Raw genomic sequence first — 13,855 nt, 5'->3', positions numbered from 1 at the left:
TGTGACTATTTGGCTTCCTCACAGTGTGTGATTTGGCTTCAAGAACAGGTGTCTCAAGAGACAACTCTGGACACTGCCATTTTCTAAGGCCAGAAACTGGCATAGCATAGTTTTCATCATGGTCTGTGGACCAAGCAATCACAGGGCACAGATTCAAGGGAATGGGACATCATTCCCCACCTGTTAATGTGACGCGTGTCAGAGGTTTGGGGGCTATATTTTTTCTAACTTATTTTCCTAGGAGCCATGGTTTTAAATTGCCACATGGATTAATGGTTTTAGTAATTTTTTGGTCCAGTAACACAGAGCATAAACTTGTAACTTACACAGCCTTAGATTTAGACTTGATTGGTCATATAGTACCAATGTCCCAGTCTGTGGAGAAATCTCTCTTACACAGTATCCCTGACCAGTTAAAATACTTGGGCTTGATAAAAAGTTAAAATTTCCTTTCTTTAGATAGAAAAGTTATCAAATTAAAAGATGTGTTCACTGAATACCACTAAATTTTAAAAAGTTTTTCTTATCTAAACCTCTTAATTCACCTGGTCTAACATAGTTAGCCTCCTCAGTGGCCAGCTCGCTCACTAGTCTTCATATTCTTAAGTCTATCCTCCATATTACCACCATATTCTTTGTCTAAAACATGTAACTCACCACATTGCTTCCATAGAACCTTTAGTAGTAGTTCTTGTCACCTTAGTGTAGCTTATAAAACTTTGCATAAGTTGATTCCTGCCTCTTTATTCAGCCTTACATTTTGCCATCTACTCCAGGAGTACTAAACTCTTAAAATATCTACAAATTAGTATGATTCAGTCATTGTTGTTTCATGCCTCAGTGCTTTTGCTTAGGTTCTCCCCATTTTTGGAGATGTCACAGTTCACATAATATCCACTCTAGTCAGAAGTAACTTCTGGGTAGCTGGGCTCTGATCTTTTTCATCATTCCCATTCTCCCTGTGCTTCCCTCTTTTAGCACTTACCACACTGTGTCATGGTTTCCCTGGTGGCTCAGCAGTAAAGAATCTGCCTGCAGTGCAGGAGACACAGGTTCAATCCCTGGGTCAGGAAGATCCCCTGGAAGGAGAGCATGGCAACCCACTCCAGTATTCTTGCCTGGGGAATCCCATGGACAGAGGAGCCTGGCAGACTGTAGTCCATGGGGTCGCAAAGAGTTGGACATGACTGAAGCGACTGAGCATGCATGCACACTGTGTTATAATTGCCTATATTTTCTTTACCAGGGCTTCCCTGGTAGCTCAGCTGGTAAATAATCTGCCTGCAATGCAGGACACCCCGGTTCAATTCCTGAGTTGGGAATATCCCCTGGAGAGGGATAGGCTACCTACTCCGGTATTCTTGGGCTTCCCTGGTGACTCAGATGGTTCAAAAATCCTCCTGCAATGCGGGAGACCTGGGTTCAATCCCTGGATTCATTCCCCTGGAGAAGGGGATGGCTACCCACTCCAGTATTCTTGCCTGGAGAATTCCGTGGACGGAGGGGCCTAGCAGACTACAGTCCATGGGGTTGCAAAGAGTTAGACACGATTGAGCAACTTTCACTTTCTTTCACTTTCTTTTTCCACAACTGGACTGTCAAGGCATGGCAGGGACTGCATCTTACATACCTTTGTATCCCTCTGTTCCAAGCTCTAGCATGTGTAAAGAAGCAGATGTTTGTTGACCTGCACAGGTTGTATTAGACATTTCCCTGGTGGTTCAGATGGTAAGGAATCTGCCTGCAATGCAGGAGCCCTGGGTTCGATCCCTGGATCAGGAAGATCCCCTGCAGAAGGGAATGACTACCCATTCCAGTATTCTTGCCTGGGAAATCCCATGGACAGAGGAGCCGAGTGGGCTATAGTCCATGGGGTCACACAGAGTCGGACATGACTGAGCAACTAACACTTTATTTAGTCAAAATTAGTGACTGAACTTCATTGCTATTACTTTTCAGCCGAAGAAAGCAGTAGTAGCGACAGTATGTGGCTAAGCAGAGAACAAACACTGCACACCCCAGTTATGATGCAGACACCACAACTCACCTCAACGATTATGAGAGAGCCCAAAAGATTACGACCTGAGGATAGTTTCATGAGTGTCTATCCAATGCAGACTGAACATCATCAAACTCCTCTTGATTATAAGTAAGTACATTTGATCATTTTCTGTACTATAACTTTATTAATTACATAGAAAAAAGTTAAGTTAAAAGAAGAATAAAATTCTCCTTGAAGCACGCAGGTAACATGGATGTTAGCTCAAAGACAACAAGAGGAAGCAAGGCAGCAGCAGGAGAGAGCAGCAATGAGCTATGTTAAACTGCGAACTAATCTTCAGCATGCCATGTAAGTGAGAGTGCCTTATTGTCTGAGTCTAGGAAGTTCACTAATTCATTTTGACATATTTTATTGTGTGCCTTATCTAAAAATTTCAGCAAACTCTCTAGAGTAACTAAGCTGAAATAATCAAGGAGCTAAAAATTGGTCTTTCCAACAGAAACAAGAAAAACTTCTAAAGTTAAATATTAACTAGTTAGGTAAAGGACTGATATTAGGTTGATCTGTTGGAAAAGTTTAACTATGAATCCTTGTTTATTTTGGTACACAGAACTATAGCTAAAAATTCAGTTTTGTTACATCTTAATTGATCCCCACCTTAGTTCAGGCCCTCATCTCTCACCTGAACTATTGCATTAGCTTTCTAATTCATGTTCTTCCCTCAGATCTATTTATCCTCTCACCAAACCCCTTCCCTCACTCCCCTCACCACCACTCCATCATTCACGTTGCCATCAAGAATTGCTATTCTAGAATAAAAATCTGATCATGTAGCTCTCTTCCTTAAAACCATTCTATGGATCCCCATTGCCTGCAAGATACAGTTCAAACTCCTTAGCTCATGGCATGCAAAATCTTTCTAAATATGGCCCCTGCCTACATTTTAGTATCATATCCTATTCCCTGGCAGCTGGTAAAATCATCATAAAAGGATAAGCTCAGGTGTCACCTTATGTGAAGCTGTGGTGTCATCTATGCTCCCATAACACTATGTATGTTCCTATTTCTTATAGCACTTACCACATTGTATTGTAATTTGTTTATGAATTTGTCCCTTTCTCTAGACTGTGAGCTCCTTAAGGGCAGGGACCTCTTTCTTTCTCTTTTCTAAATTGAAAAGTATAGTTGATGTACAATATTATATGTTGCAGGTATACAGTTTAGTGATTCACAGTTTTTAAGGTTTTACTCCATTTATAGTTATTATAAAATATTGGTATTTCCCTGTGTTGTACAGTATATCCTTGTATCTTATTTTATACTTAATAGTTTGTACCTCTTAATAGGGACTGCTTTCATTTCCTGTTAGTGCTTGGCACATTAAAAAAGTACTAAGTTAAATGTTCATTGAATGAATAAATGTCCAATGCTAAAAAAACTGCAGTTTAATTTTCAGATCTTTGTTTTTACTGGAATCTGTATGAGAGTTTTATAAGTCCTTATTAGCTTTGGCTCCAAGAGAAATGGCATATAAGCAGTCTTTAGATGACTGGTACGAAGGGGGAAGATCTGATGGTTTTGATTAAGTTTTTTAGTTTGAAAACTTTGTATTTGTAACATAATGTGGTATATGTTTTAATGCTGGAGATAGTGATTGTTACCTTATTTTTTTAATTTCTATTTTGTTTCAACTTTGTTGGTTTTTGAATGATGAGAATTTGACCTATTTTTCTTAAGAACTGATCATTTACCTCATGAGTAGTAGTCTATTTAAATTCACTTTAGTTGTCTGTAGTGGTCTTAAAAACCTCAAACAGACAAGGTATACCTTATTACATCTGTAGATTCTGATCCTGTTATGTCTACTATATTCATCCTCTATACTATCCCTTGATTCTGTCCCCTATTCTGTTTCTATAGCCACATTCCCTTTAACATAGGTTCTTATTTCATGCTGAATTCAACAAGTGATTTCTCAGCTTCTCACTAGTTACCAGTCCAAACACTCCAGAATTCTGCCAGGCACTAATTTGGTCCATATGTCTCCCTTAAAACTTTCCACCAGTGCCCACGATCTTCCACAGCATCTCATTATCATTCTTTTGTTTGTAGATTAATTGATTAATTTTTTTCTTCAAGTTTTATGGGGATATAATTGGCATACAACACTGTATTAAGGTGTCCAGCATGATGATGCATCTTACATACATCATGAAGTCATTACCACAATAAGTTTAGTAAACATCCATCATCTCATATAGCTGTAGTTAGTTTTTATTCTTCTTAGAGATAAACTTCCCTAGGTGACAAATTATTCCAGTTAAATAATTATTATCAGAAGAGTCTTTTGGTTGTATCATAAGTAGTCTATCACCTGAGACTTTAAAATATTTTTGTTTTATAATAATTGTTCTGTAATGGTGTCTGGCCTATAACTGAAATACCTTCAAATTCTGTCTCTTAGTTTATATCACATTTATCTTTCAAAAGCAGAATGAGTTTCTGATTTTATATAACACATGGTCCCCAAAGCACACATACCCCTTCACAGTTGTTTCCACCAAATACAGTAAAATTGTCATTTATCATTTACTGTCCAGAACTCTTGAGAAACAGGGACCATCGTTAACATATTTGTCCACATAGCCTGAACTAGATATCATGTCTTGTGATCTTTGTCTTTTAAGACTCAACATAGTTTTGTGTAAATTGTAAGCAGGCATTCAATAAATAATTGATTGAGGGGAGGTGGAATCTTTACCTGAGTGAGCAAAGACAGAAATATTATCCAAACTGGGGAACAACGAGTCACCCTCAATTTCACTTACGTTGATTCCTTTATGCTGATATGGACTAATTTGTGAACTTGAAATTTGAGTTTTTTCCTTCTAATTATGTGATAGTAGAATTTTTGTTCTTAATTTTTATTTAACTTTTCTATATAGGTCTCAGTTTTGAGTTTCATAGGATACAGAGTGCAAGTTTCACCATAAATGTTGCTCATTTCTTCCTGAAGCAGAATTAATCTCTTCTTTCAGTATATCTTTATAGCGCTTAATGCATATTTCTCTTGCAATATTTATCACTTTGTCATAATTAATCGTGTTTCCCATAGTAGACTGTGAGCTCCTTGAGGGCAGGAATCATGTCTTACTCATCTTTTATTTTGCATCCATAGGACACAGTCAAAGCCTAGCACATAGTAGGCACTATGTGAATGAGTGAGTGAGTGCCTGGTACATTTTAGGTACTGAGTGAATGTGAGTGATGGGTAAATTAACATTATATGTTCATGAAAATACATGTATTCTGAAAAAGTCATTTCTTTGGTCTCTTGTTTTATACTTGTTTATTAATTTGTACCCTGCCTACTTTCAAAAAGGATTTGAGGTATCTTGTCTGCTCCCATGTGCTAAATTCTCATTGAGCTTTTAAATGGGATATCAGAACTATCAAGCTAAATGTTTTGAAGTAATGTAGAATAAACATAACTCCTTAGCATTTTCAGACAAGTGAACATTGGGGTTTTGACATCATTGATGACATGATCAATGCCTAGTCATTTTCCCTGACCTTTAATTCCATCATTTTCCATTACATTTGAATAGAGAAAGCCACATAGTTGCTGCCAATGTATTACTAAGTTGTGACTTTGGTTGAGATCTTGACCTTTTTTGTATTTCTCTAGTCGGCGTGGTACAAGCTTAATGGAAGATGATGAAGAGCCAATTGTTGAAGATGTTATGATGTCCTCAGAAGGGAGGATTGAAGATCTTAATGAGGGGATGGATTTTGACACCATGGATATAGACTTGGTAAGATACAATGATTCTGTAAGGTTTTAAATTTAAATGTTTTTTGGAAATTAAATTGGATATTATTAGAGGAGATAAATACTTGCCATAAAAGTAAGTTTTGCAAAATTATTAAATAAAATAGTTGCCAGGAGTTTAGTTATGTGAGAAGGGATTGAGGAAGAGGGTGGGTTTGGTGAGGGTGTTAGATCCTAATTTAGATGGTAAACTTTCAGACTAATTTAGGAATATATAAAGGATATATTTTGCTTAATAGTATAATATGACCTTATAATTTACCATCTATTTACCATTTATCAAACCAATATTTTATAAACATGATCTACTTTTTTACTGAGGTCAGTTTCCATATCACAAAGTACTGATTAAATACTTAGACTTGGAAGTTGAATATATATGATGGTATATTCTCTGATAATAACATCATACATACAATTAGGGCTTTATTATATACAAAATGATTCCATGTATGTCATTTTGCTACACAGCTCATTCAGCTTTGTGAGGTAGGTTGAAAGGATTGAGGATATTGAAGCTTAGACACCCTATCCAAAGAGACAAAACTAGTAAGCAGTAAAGCTGAGACTCATAAGCCAGGTCTTCTATTTCTCAGTATACTTGGTGTATTCTCCTTAAAGGGAAGAGATAATTAAATATGGCTTCTCTTCAGAATAGTGTAATTCAGTGCCTTGAAAGGAAAGTGAGTTGAGAGAGACATTTCTAAGATAAGACAAAAAAAATTTGTTTTCTAGTTTTCATCCATAAGAATAATTTTCCATGAATGAACTGCTTTTGCATTTTTAAACAATATGTAGTTTGAATAGATAGTACTTGAAGTATTGTAGGGTGCCATTGCAACTACATAGGTCTCGTGAACACTTAATTAATTTCAAGATTTTCAGTTACTATTTGGCTTATTACAGATATGGCAATTGTCAACTTCCCTCATTTTTTTCCCCTTTAGCCACCATCAAAGAACAGACGAGAGAGAACAGAACTGAAGCCTGATTTCTTTGATCCAGCTTCAATTATGGATGAATCAGTAGGTTTAATTTAAATATGCCTCAAGATTGTAAAATCAAAAGTAATAGGCAGTCTCTGAGTTTGAGGTTGAAGAGCTTGGACAATACATTGAGAATGGATAAAAACAACTGGACAGAAGGAAAAGAGACAGGCAGGAGGGATTTCGGAGTAGAGTTGAGAAGGGGTCATGCAGTGGTGGTAACAGATTCAAGGTGCCTTTGAATCCCTGGCCAACTGGGGCTTAAGTGTTGTGTTAAGGAATTTGGACTTTTCCTGTAGGCTTGAGTTATACCTGATGAAGGATTTTGAATGGGGGGGCGGGCATGATCAGAATTGTGTTTCAGAAATATTTCTTGAATAGGATGAATTAGAAGAAAAATAACCATGATAGTCATAATATGAAGACATGGTGAAAAATAGAACTTGAACAAAGGCTTTGGTAGTAAAGAGAAGGGAGTTGAGATAATTGGTTATTGTTAGTTGTCAGTTCTGTTTCTTCTGTCAGTCCCTGTTGCCATATTCTCCCTGAGAATGCCACGGTTCAAATCTGTAGTTCTCTCAGACACACTGTGCTCTCACAACTCCATGACCTTGTAAAAGCTTTTCTGTCAGAATTGCCCATTTCCTTTTCCAATTAGTGAATTCTTTCTTTCAGTAGTCAGTTCTGACATTACCTGTGGAGTTTTTCCTAACTTTTTAGATAGATACTTTATTCTCAGCTCCCATAACACTTGTACACACTTCTGTTTTGATAACTACCAGATTGATGTAGTGAAATAGGATATTACATTTTGCTCAATGATTGAACTCCAGGCAGTGATGATTTTATTCATTTTGAGAGTTTTGCCCAGCATAGAGGTGTTTAGCTTTATTTGTCAGCTTACTAAATTGGTTAAATGCCAGTCTAGCTCACTTTTTAGCATCTACCCATTTATGCTGCTTCTTCCTAACACCTGCTGTCTCAGGTGACTGTTGTATCATCCTCCAAGGCCTGCCTTCTATGCCTGTGTTTTTGCCGTTCTCTCCTGGCCCTCTCTTGCCTCATAATCTGCTGTCAGATAGCTCTTGGAAGAATTTTAACAAATGAACTCATGCTAACATACTTAAATTAATAGAGCTAGTTATTTGAGCTAAAAGATAACGTTTCATAGATCAGGTATAGAAATCTTTGGACAAGGCACCTTGGGATCCTTGAAATCAGTGTTTGTCAATCTCTAAGGGACATATAAATCATGTAGAGATCTTATTAAAATGTAGGTTCTGCTTCAGTAGGTCTTAAGTGTGGTCTAATATTCTGCATTTCTAATAAGACCATAATTTGAGTAGCGTAGGTGACCTCTGCCTACCCATAAGTCTATAGTTTAAGTGTATATTGAAGTATGTGGTTTCCCTGATAATCTAGGAGTATGTATCTTCCAGTTTGTTAAATAAAACATTTAGGTAGTGATTGTGATGAGGAATAAAAGAGAATCTTTCCAAGCATATGTGATGAAATGCATTAATTTAGCAGTTTAGTGAGTTGGAAATTGGTGCTAAAATGAATAAAATGCTCTCCCTGCTCTCAAGGGATTTGTATTCTAGTCCACCTCTACTATCACTTTGAGATGAAAAGGAATGGAAGCTAGTATTTGAAAACTTGTGTGCCTGACATTGTGCCAGGCACAATTTAGTGGGATCCCACTTTTAAACTCAAGCAAACTTGGGCTGTAGAGGTGGTTTCAGTGACTTGCTGAGGGTTATACAACTTTAGTGTCAGAGTAGTAATTTGATCTGAGTTCCTTTTGGTTTAAAAATCTTGTGCTGCCTCTGCTGTGTACTTCCCAGAACTAAAATCAGACTTTACCTCAAAGAAGTACCAAGAAAAATTTTTTAGAAATTGTAATGATTAACTACAGTCAAAATTGATATGGGCAGTTAGAGATCACCTTATTTTTTCATTTGTTCATCTAAAATCAGGAAACCTTTAGGCATTTGTTTCCTTAGTCACTTACTATTGAATAGATTTGCCAAATGATGCTCTTCACCTTTTTTTCTCTACAGTAATGGAACAGCATTGTATATGTATTTATATTTTTGACATTTAACATTTAGGGAAAACTATAATCTGAGTGAAGCCAAAATAGGGACCTAATAATTGTTATTTATAGAAAAATGATGGCATTCTTGTGTTTATTGCATATGTAACAACTTAGAGGATGGGTAGTTTTGCTGCTTTTCCTAAAATTAGGAAAAGGAGCACATGCATCTATACCTGTAGTTCTATACTATTACCACATGATGGCAGCAGTCACATAACTGAGTGCTCAGTATCTTTAACAGTTCAGGTATCTTTAGAAGTCTTCGACCACATATGTATTGTAATACTATTACTACTAGTTTGTTTTAAAATTACATTAAACTTTTTCTTATTATCTCAACAGTAACTTAAATGGAATAACAAAATTTTAAATGTAAAAATCTGCGTTAGATTACATCTTTTTTTATTCAACCCTGTGATAATAGTCAACAAGACAATAATAAAATTAGGACTGTAGATTCTTTTATACCCAATTCTAAGATTCACTAATTTTATGTGAAGTAACCCAAAGCATCCTAGTATAGATACTTTAGATTATTACTAAATAAATCCTAAATATATTTTCTGTAACATGTTATCAGTGTGATTCAGAAGTGGCATTATGAAAATTCTGAGCAGATCAGTTTGGGGTTGCATATTTTAAAGTATTGCTTAAGTGGTTATTAATGTTGACACCAGAAACAGGTAGCTTATGTTACCAGATAAAGAGACTATCACTAATGTCCTTCTTCTGTGTTGAGATTCTTTTATTAGAATTATCTGTAGTATAAAATTGGTAAAGGAAGGGTTTGGTATAATGGAGCTAATTTAATGTTCTAGTAGAAGAATCTCCTTTATAATCTTGTCTGTACAAACCCAGGAGGAGGGGAAAAAAAGATCTGTTCAGGCTATTTCTAGGTAGATACTTGGTTTGGAAAGAACTTGAGTTCATGCCACACTCTACATTAAAACTGTCAATTAAGATTTTATCCTTTCTTTCATCATTAGATCTTCCATTACCCAGAGTCAGAGTATTATGGCTAGAAGGGATTTTTAAACATTGCCTATCACCTAGGCCTCTTTGGAAACATTCTAACCACCCAGACTCTGACTCTTGAAGCTAAAAAGGAGAACACTTAACCTTGGGGGGTGGGGTGGGCAAGGGGCGAGTAGTGGTGTTGGTTTTGATGGATGACTGGTAAGAATGGGGTACATTAATCCTCTATTGTTCTCCTTACTGGGGATTCCAAACACTTTACTTGATGATTTGCTACATGGAGGCTGCAATCAGATAGATATTTGTTTCCTGGTCTGAAAATACATAGCTCCTTCAATTCAGATCAAAACAATTCTGAGTTCTATGACTTTTGTTAAAGTGAGATTTAATTTACAAGTAAATGCCCTTTGTAATCCCAGTCTTAGATCATTACCTCTGGCTTTAATTATCAGTTTTTCACTAGCTCATTATAGTATTTTAAAAATATTACTCAATTGTCATAATAAGTGCTGGAAATTTAATTGAAGAGCCCAACTTTTAGTATATACAACTAAAAGTTGTAGCTTATTCTTGCTTAACAAACAAGAGGGAGTTGCTCCATTCATTACCTGCTTTTACTTTTTTAAGTTAGTGACAATGATTAGATTTTACCTAGCATTGTTTCCCCAGCTGAAATATAATGGAGTGAAATATAACTGGAGTGGGTTGCCATTTCCTTCTCCAGAGTTCCCAATCCAGGAACCAAACCCTGGTCTCCTGAATTGCAGGCATATTCTTTACCAGCTGAGCTACGAGGGAAGCCCCAAAATGTAATGAAAAGCATCAATACAACTTTTTGCTCAGATTTTACTTTTGCTTACTTGACTTTTTAAAATTAGTAGACCTGTTCACTCAGTCCAGCTTTTCAAAAGAATGCTTCCTGTTTTCTACATATTTATATTGTTCTTGGATGTTTTTGGTCTGTGTGTTCAAAAGACTTTAAAAATGATACCCACTTCACAGTGCAAATGACTGAGTTTGCCAGACATTGTTGTGCCAGAAGTGTATGTCAAGAAGCACATTTACTTTTTCATTCAATATATGTTGGGTGCCTGTGTTCAGGGCATTATCTAGGCATTAGGGGTGTGTATAAACATATAAATGAGACATGATTTATGCTTTTAGTTATATTTATGAGGTAGGTAGGATTGTGATTAGGCCTGATGTTATTTCATAATTCTATGTTAATGGTAATTATAATTTTAGAATTATATATCTGAAAAGAGGGGGATTTTTCAAAGTGACTTTTAGCATGTTATTAAACTTAATATTGCCAAGTATTGATGTAATATATTTTACAAAGAAATGAATGACAATTTTAACAAGATTTTTTTTTTCCCTCTCCCTCTCTCTCATTAGGTTCTTGGGGTGTCAATGTTTTAATACCAGTACACAATTAAGTCTGTGGTGAAGTCATTTTCTAAGTGGAAGAGGAAATTTTAAAATAAAGTGTGGTAGATACAGTGAAATTCTGTACAGATTTTTCTCTAAGGAGAATATGACGTGCTTATACTTACCAAGATCAAGTGCATTTGAGGGGCAGTTTTGTTTGCCTGGAAAAAGTAAAGGACAAGTAAACAATTTGATGATAAGCTACAGTTTTTCTTAGAAAGTAAATATTTTATTTATGCGCTGTTAGTTGGCTTTTGAATCAATTATTTCATGCTTTTTTTAAAGAAACTATAACAATCTGAAGAGGCATTTGGTACAGACGTGAATCCTCTTACATTTATTTACTGGGTGTACTAAGTAATGATGACCTCTGCTGGATTTCTGTTTACATCCAAGAAACAAAGTTAAGGATGAATTTATTCCCCCGCCCTGAAATTATAGGATAGAATTGTTTTTAGCATTCTAAATTTAAATGCTTGAAACATCAATCAACGAGGCTTTCTTTTAAATATTGTAATTGTGGAGAAAAGTAAACTTATAAGCAGAACTTTTACAATTTTTTCATCTAAAATGTATTTTAAGATATTTTTAAAATCCAAGAGCTTCTCTATACTTTTCAGAAATACCCAGATGCAGTGAACTGCCAGAAGGTAACCAGTCTCAACCATGCTTATCCCATTATCAACCCTGAAAGTTTGCTTGTCCTTTAAGATAAAAATGTAATGTTGTGATATTCCTTCCAGTAGTGCCACTGTATTTTGTCTCCAAATAAAAGAAGCTTATTGTAGTATGTTTGCAGAAAAATTCTAAACAAAAATTATACAGCTTATTAGAGTGTGGGAATAGGGATCTAAATTTTAAATAAAATTATATATATATATAAATTGGTGCTGATTTTATAATTGCGCAGTTTGTTTAGTTTTTTCTTACTTTTAAATTCCAACTTAAAATTATGAGGTTTCAGAAATATATTGAAAGTTTAACAATGTTTAAAAATAGAAAAGCATGAGTGTTCATGCTTTAAAATGATTTTTAAATTTGTATTTTATATTGTTTTATCTATCTGTCTTTGCAAGCAGTCTTCAGGTTAAAGATACTTCTAACAGGTTACAGTACATTTCCTCTGTATGTAAATTAGATGGGATAATAGAATTCATAACCCATAATATTCTTTGAAAGCTAAGCTTTAAACTTCATTTTATGTCCTTTCACAAATGAATTAGTTTAAAACAGAAAGTGGCTACTTGCCATTTTGACATCGACTCATTTTGCGAGGCTTAGGCAGCTAGACATCGTTTAAAACAAAATATTAACTTATATTACATGTGTATCTATCTTTTGTCAGTCGTCTCTCAGTTCTTGAGGTATATTATTTTAATCATTCCATGCCTTAATATGCTTGCAATACAAGAATATCTTCAGATGGGTGAATACCAAAAGGCTTCCAGTTCTTAAGAGTCAGAAACCAACAAGCATTGGGCTGTGGTAGCCAAAAACCATAGGTTAGCTAAAAGATCATGATAAAATACAATTATTTTATTAAATCATGGTTAATAACAAATGAAATCAAGACATGTCTAACAGATTTTCCATCAACAAATATTGTTACGTGCAAAAGTATTGCCTATGTTGTTTTTCACACCACTGCATTTACTAGAACTGCTGAGAGGACTGTATATATGATTTTAAACCTAAGTTGATTTTTTTTTCTCACTCTTGAAAGGAGTACTTCTTTGTGAAAGCAGTTCTTACAGCTTTGTTTTCAACCAGCTAAAAATGTTTTATATATTACTCTAACCTGTTGTCCTCCACATTCTATTGTCCTAATTGTACTGTTTTCTGATTTGTATTTATGTCTTGAGACAGTAACTTTTTGAATAAAAATAAACCTACAGTATGTTGTATGTTTTATCTTTTGTACTTGAAAGAGGAGGGTGGCTATAAGCGGTTAGAAAGTGTACCTATTATCACATCTTTTAACATGTTTGGGTGGGAATAATTTATAGAAAATACTGCCATTTTATATTTTTAATAAATCATATGTATTTTAAAATGAGACTAAATCCCTAATTGGGTTATTACTTTAAAGTAGAAACCTATGACCATTATTACTTTATTTATCTGGTATGAGTTAAATGCTCATTTAAATACCTGCATTGTTCATCCAGGATACATTTGAGTGCCCACTGTGTGCTGAGGCATGTGTTAGAGATCTAACAGCAAACAAAATAGACGAGGCCCCTCCTCCATAGATCTAGTGGGGCAGACAAATATGGAAAGAATCAAATCAAATAATTAAGCTTATTATGTAATTAGTGCTAGGAAGGAAACCAGCAGAGTGTGCTGAGCTATAGAGAGACTGAGAGAGAAAAGTGTGTGTGTGTGTGTGTGTGTGTGTGTGTAAAACCTCCCTTAGGTAATGGATTGATGTTTGGAGGTAAGTGAAAGCCCATTTTTGAGAAAGAATATACTAATTGAATTCCTATTGAAGACTCTTAATGTTCAGCATGTTAAGATTTGCATTGTTCTCT

At 35.3% G+C, this 13,855-nt stretch overlaps 1 protein-coding gene across 9 annotated transcripts in view; it reads left to right on the top strand.

Moving 5' to 3' along the window:
* The window catches only part of STAG2 (stromal antigen 2), a 127,583-nt gene extending 114,362 nt beyond the window's left edge, over positions 1-13,221 (top strand). For 5 of the 9 annotated variants that reach the window (XM_043457665.1, XM_043457667.1, XM_043457668.1 and 2 more), the window contains 5 exons: positions 1,960-2,149; positions 2,240-2,350; positions 5,691-5,817; positions 6,782-6,859; positions 11,292-13,221. In XM_043457665.1, the coding sequence (XP_043313600.1) occupies positions 1,960-2,149; positions 2,240-2,350; positions 5,691-5,817; positions 6,782-6,859; positions 11,292-11,315 (530 nt within the window). In that variant the 3' untranslated portion in view covers positions 11,316-13,221. The remainder of the gene's footprint in view (positions 1-1,959; positions 2,150-2,239; positions 2,351-5,690; positions 5,818-6,781; positions 6,860-11,291) is intronic. The other 4 variants (XM_043457672.1, XM_043457673.1, XM_043457671.1 and 1 more) reach the window with 1 other exon arrangement.
* The last annotated feature ends 634 nt before the right edge of the window (positions 13,222-13,855 follow it).

This window comes from Cervus canadensis, chromosome X (assembly GCF_019320065.1).
Source record: "Cervus canadensis isolate Bull #8, Minnesota chromosome X, ASM1932006v1, whole genome shotgun sequence".
NCBI lineage: Eukaryota > Metazoa > Chordata > Mammalia > Artiodactyla > Cervidae > Cervus > Cervus canadensis.
Note: the sequence above shows the minus strand (reverse complement) of the source record. Positions and strands in the feature narration are given on the sequence as shown.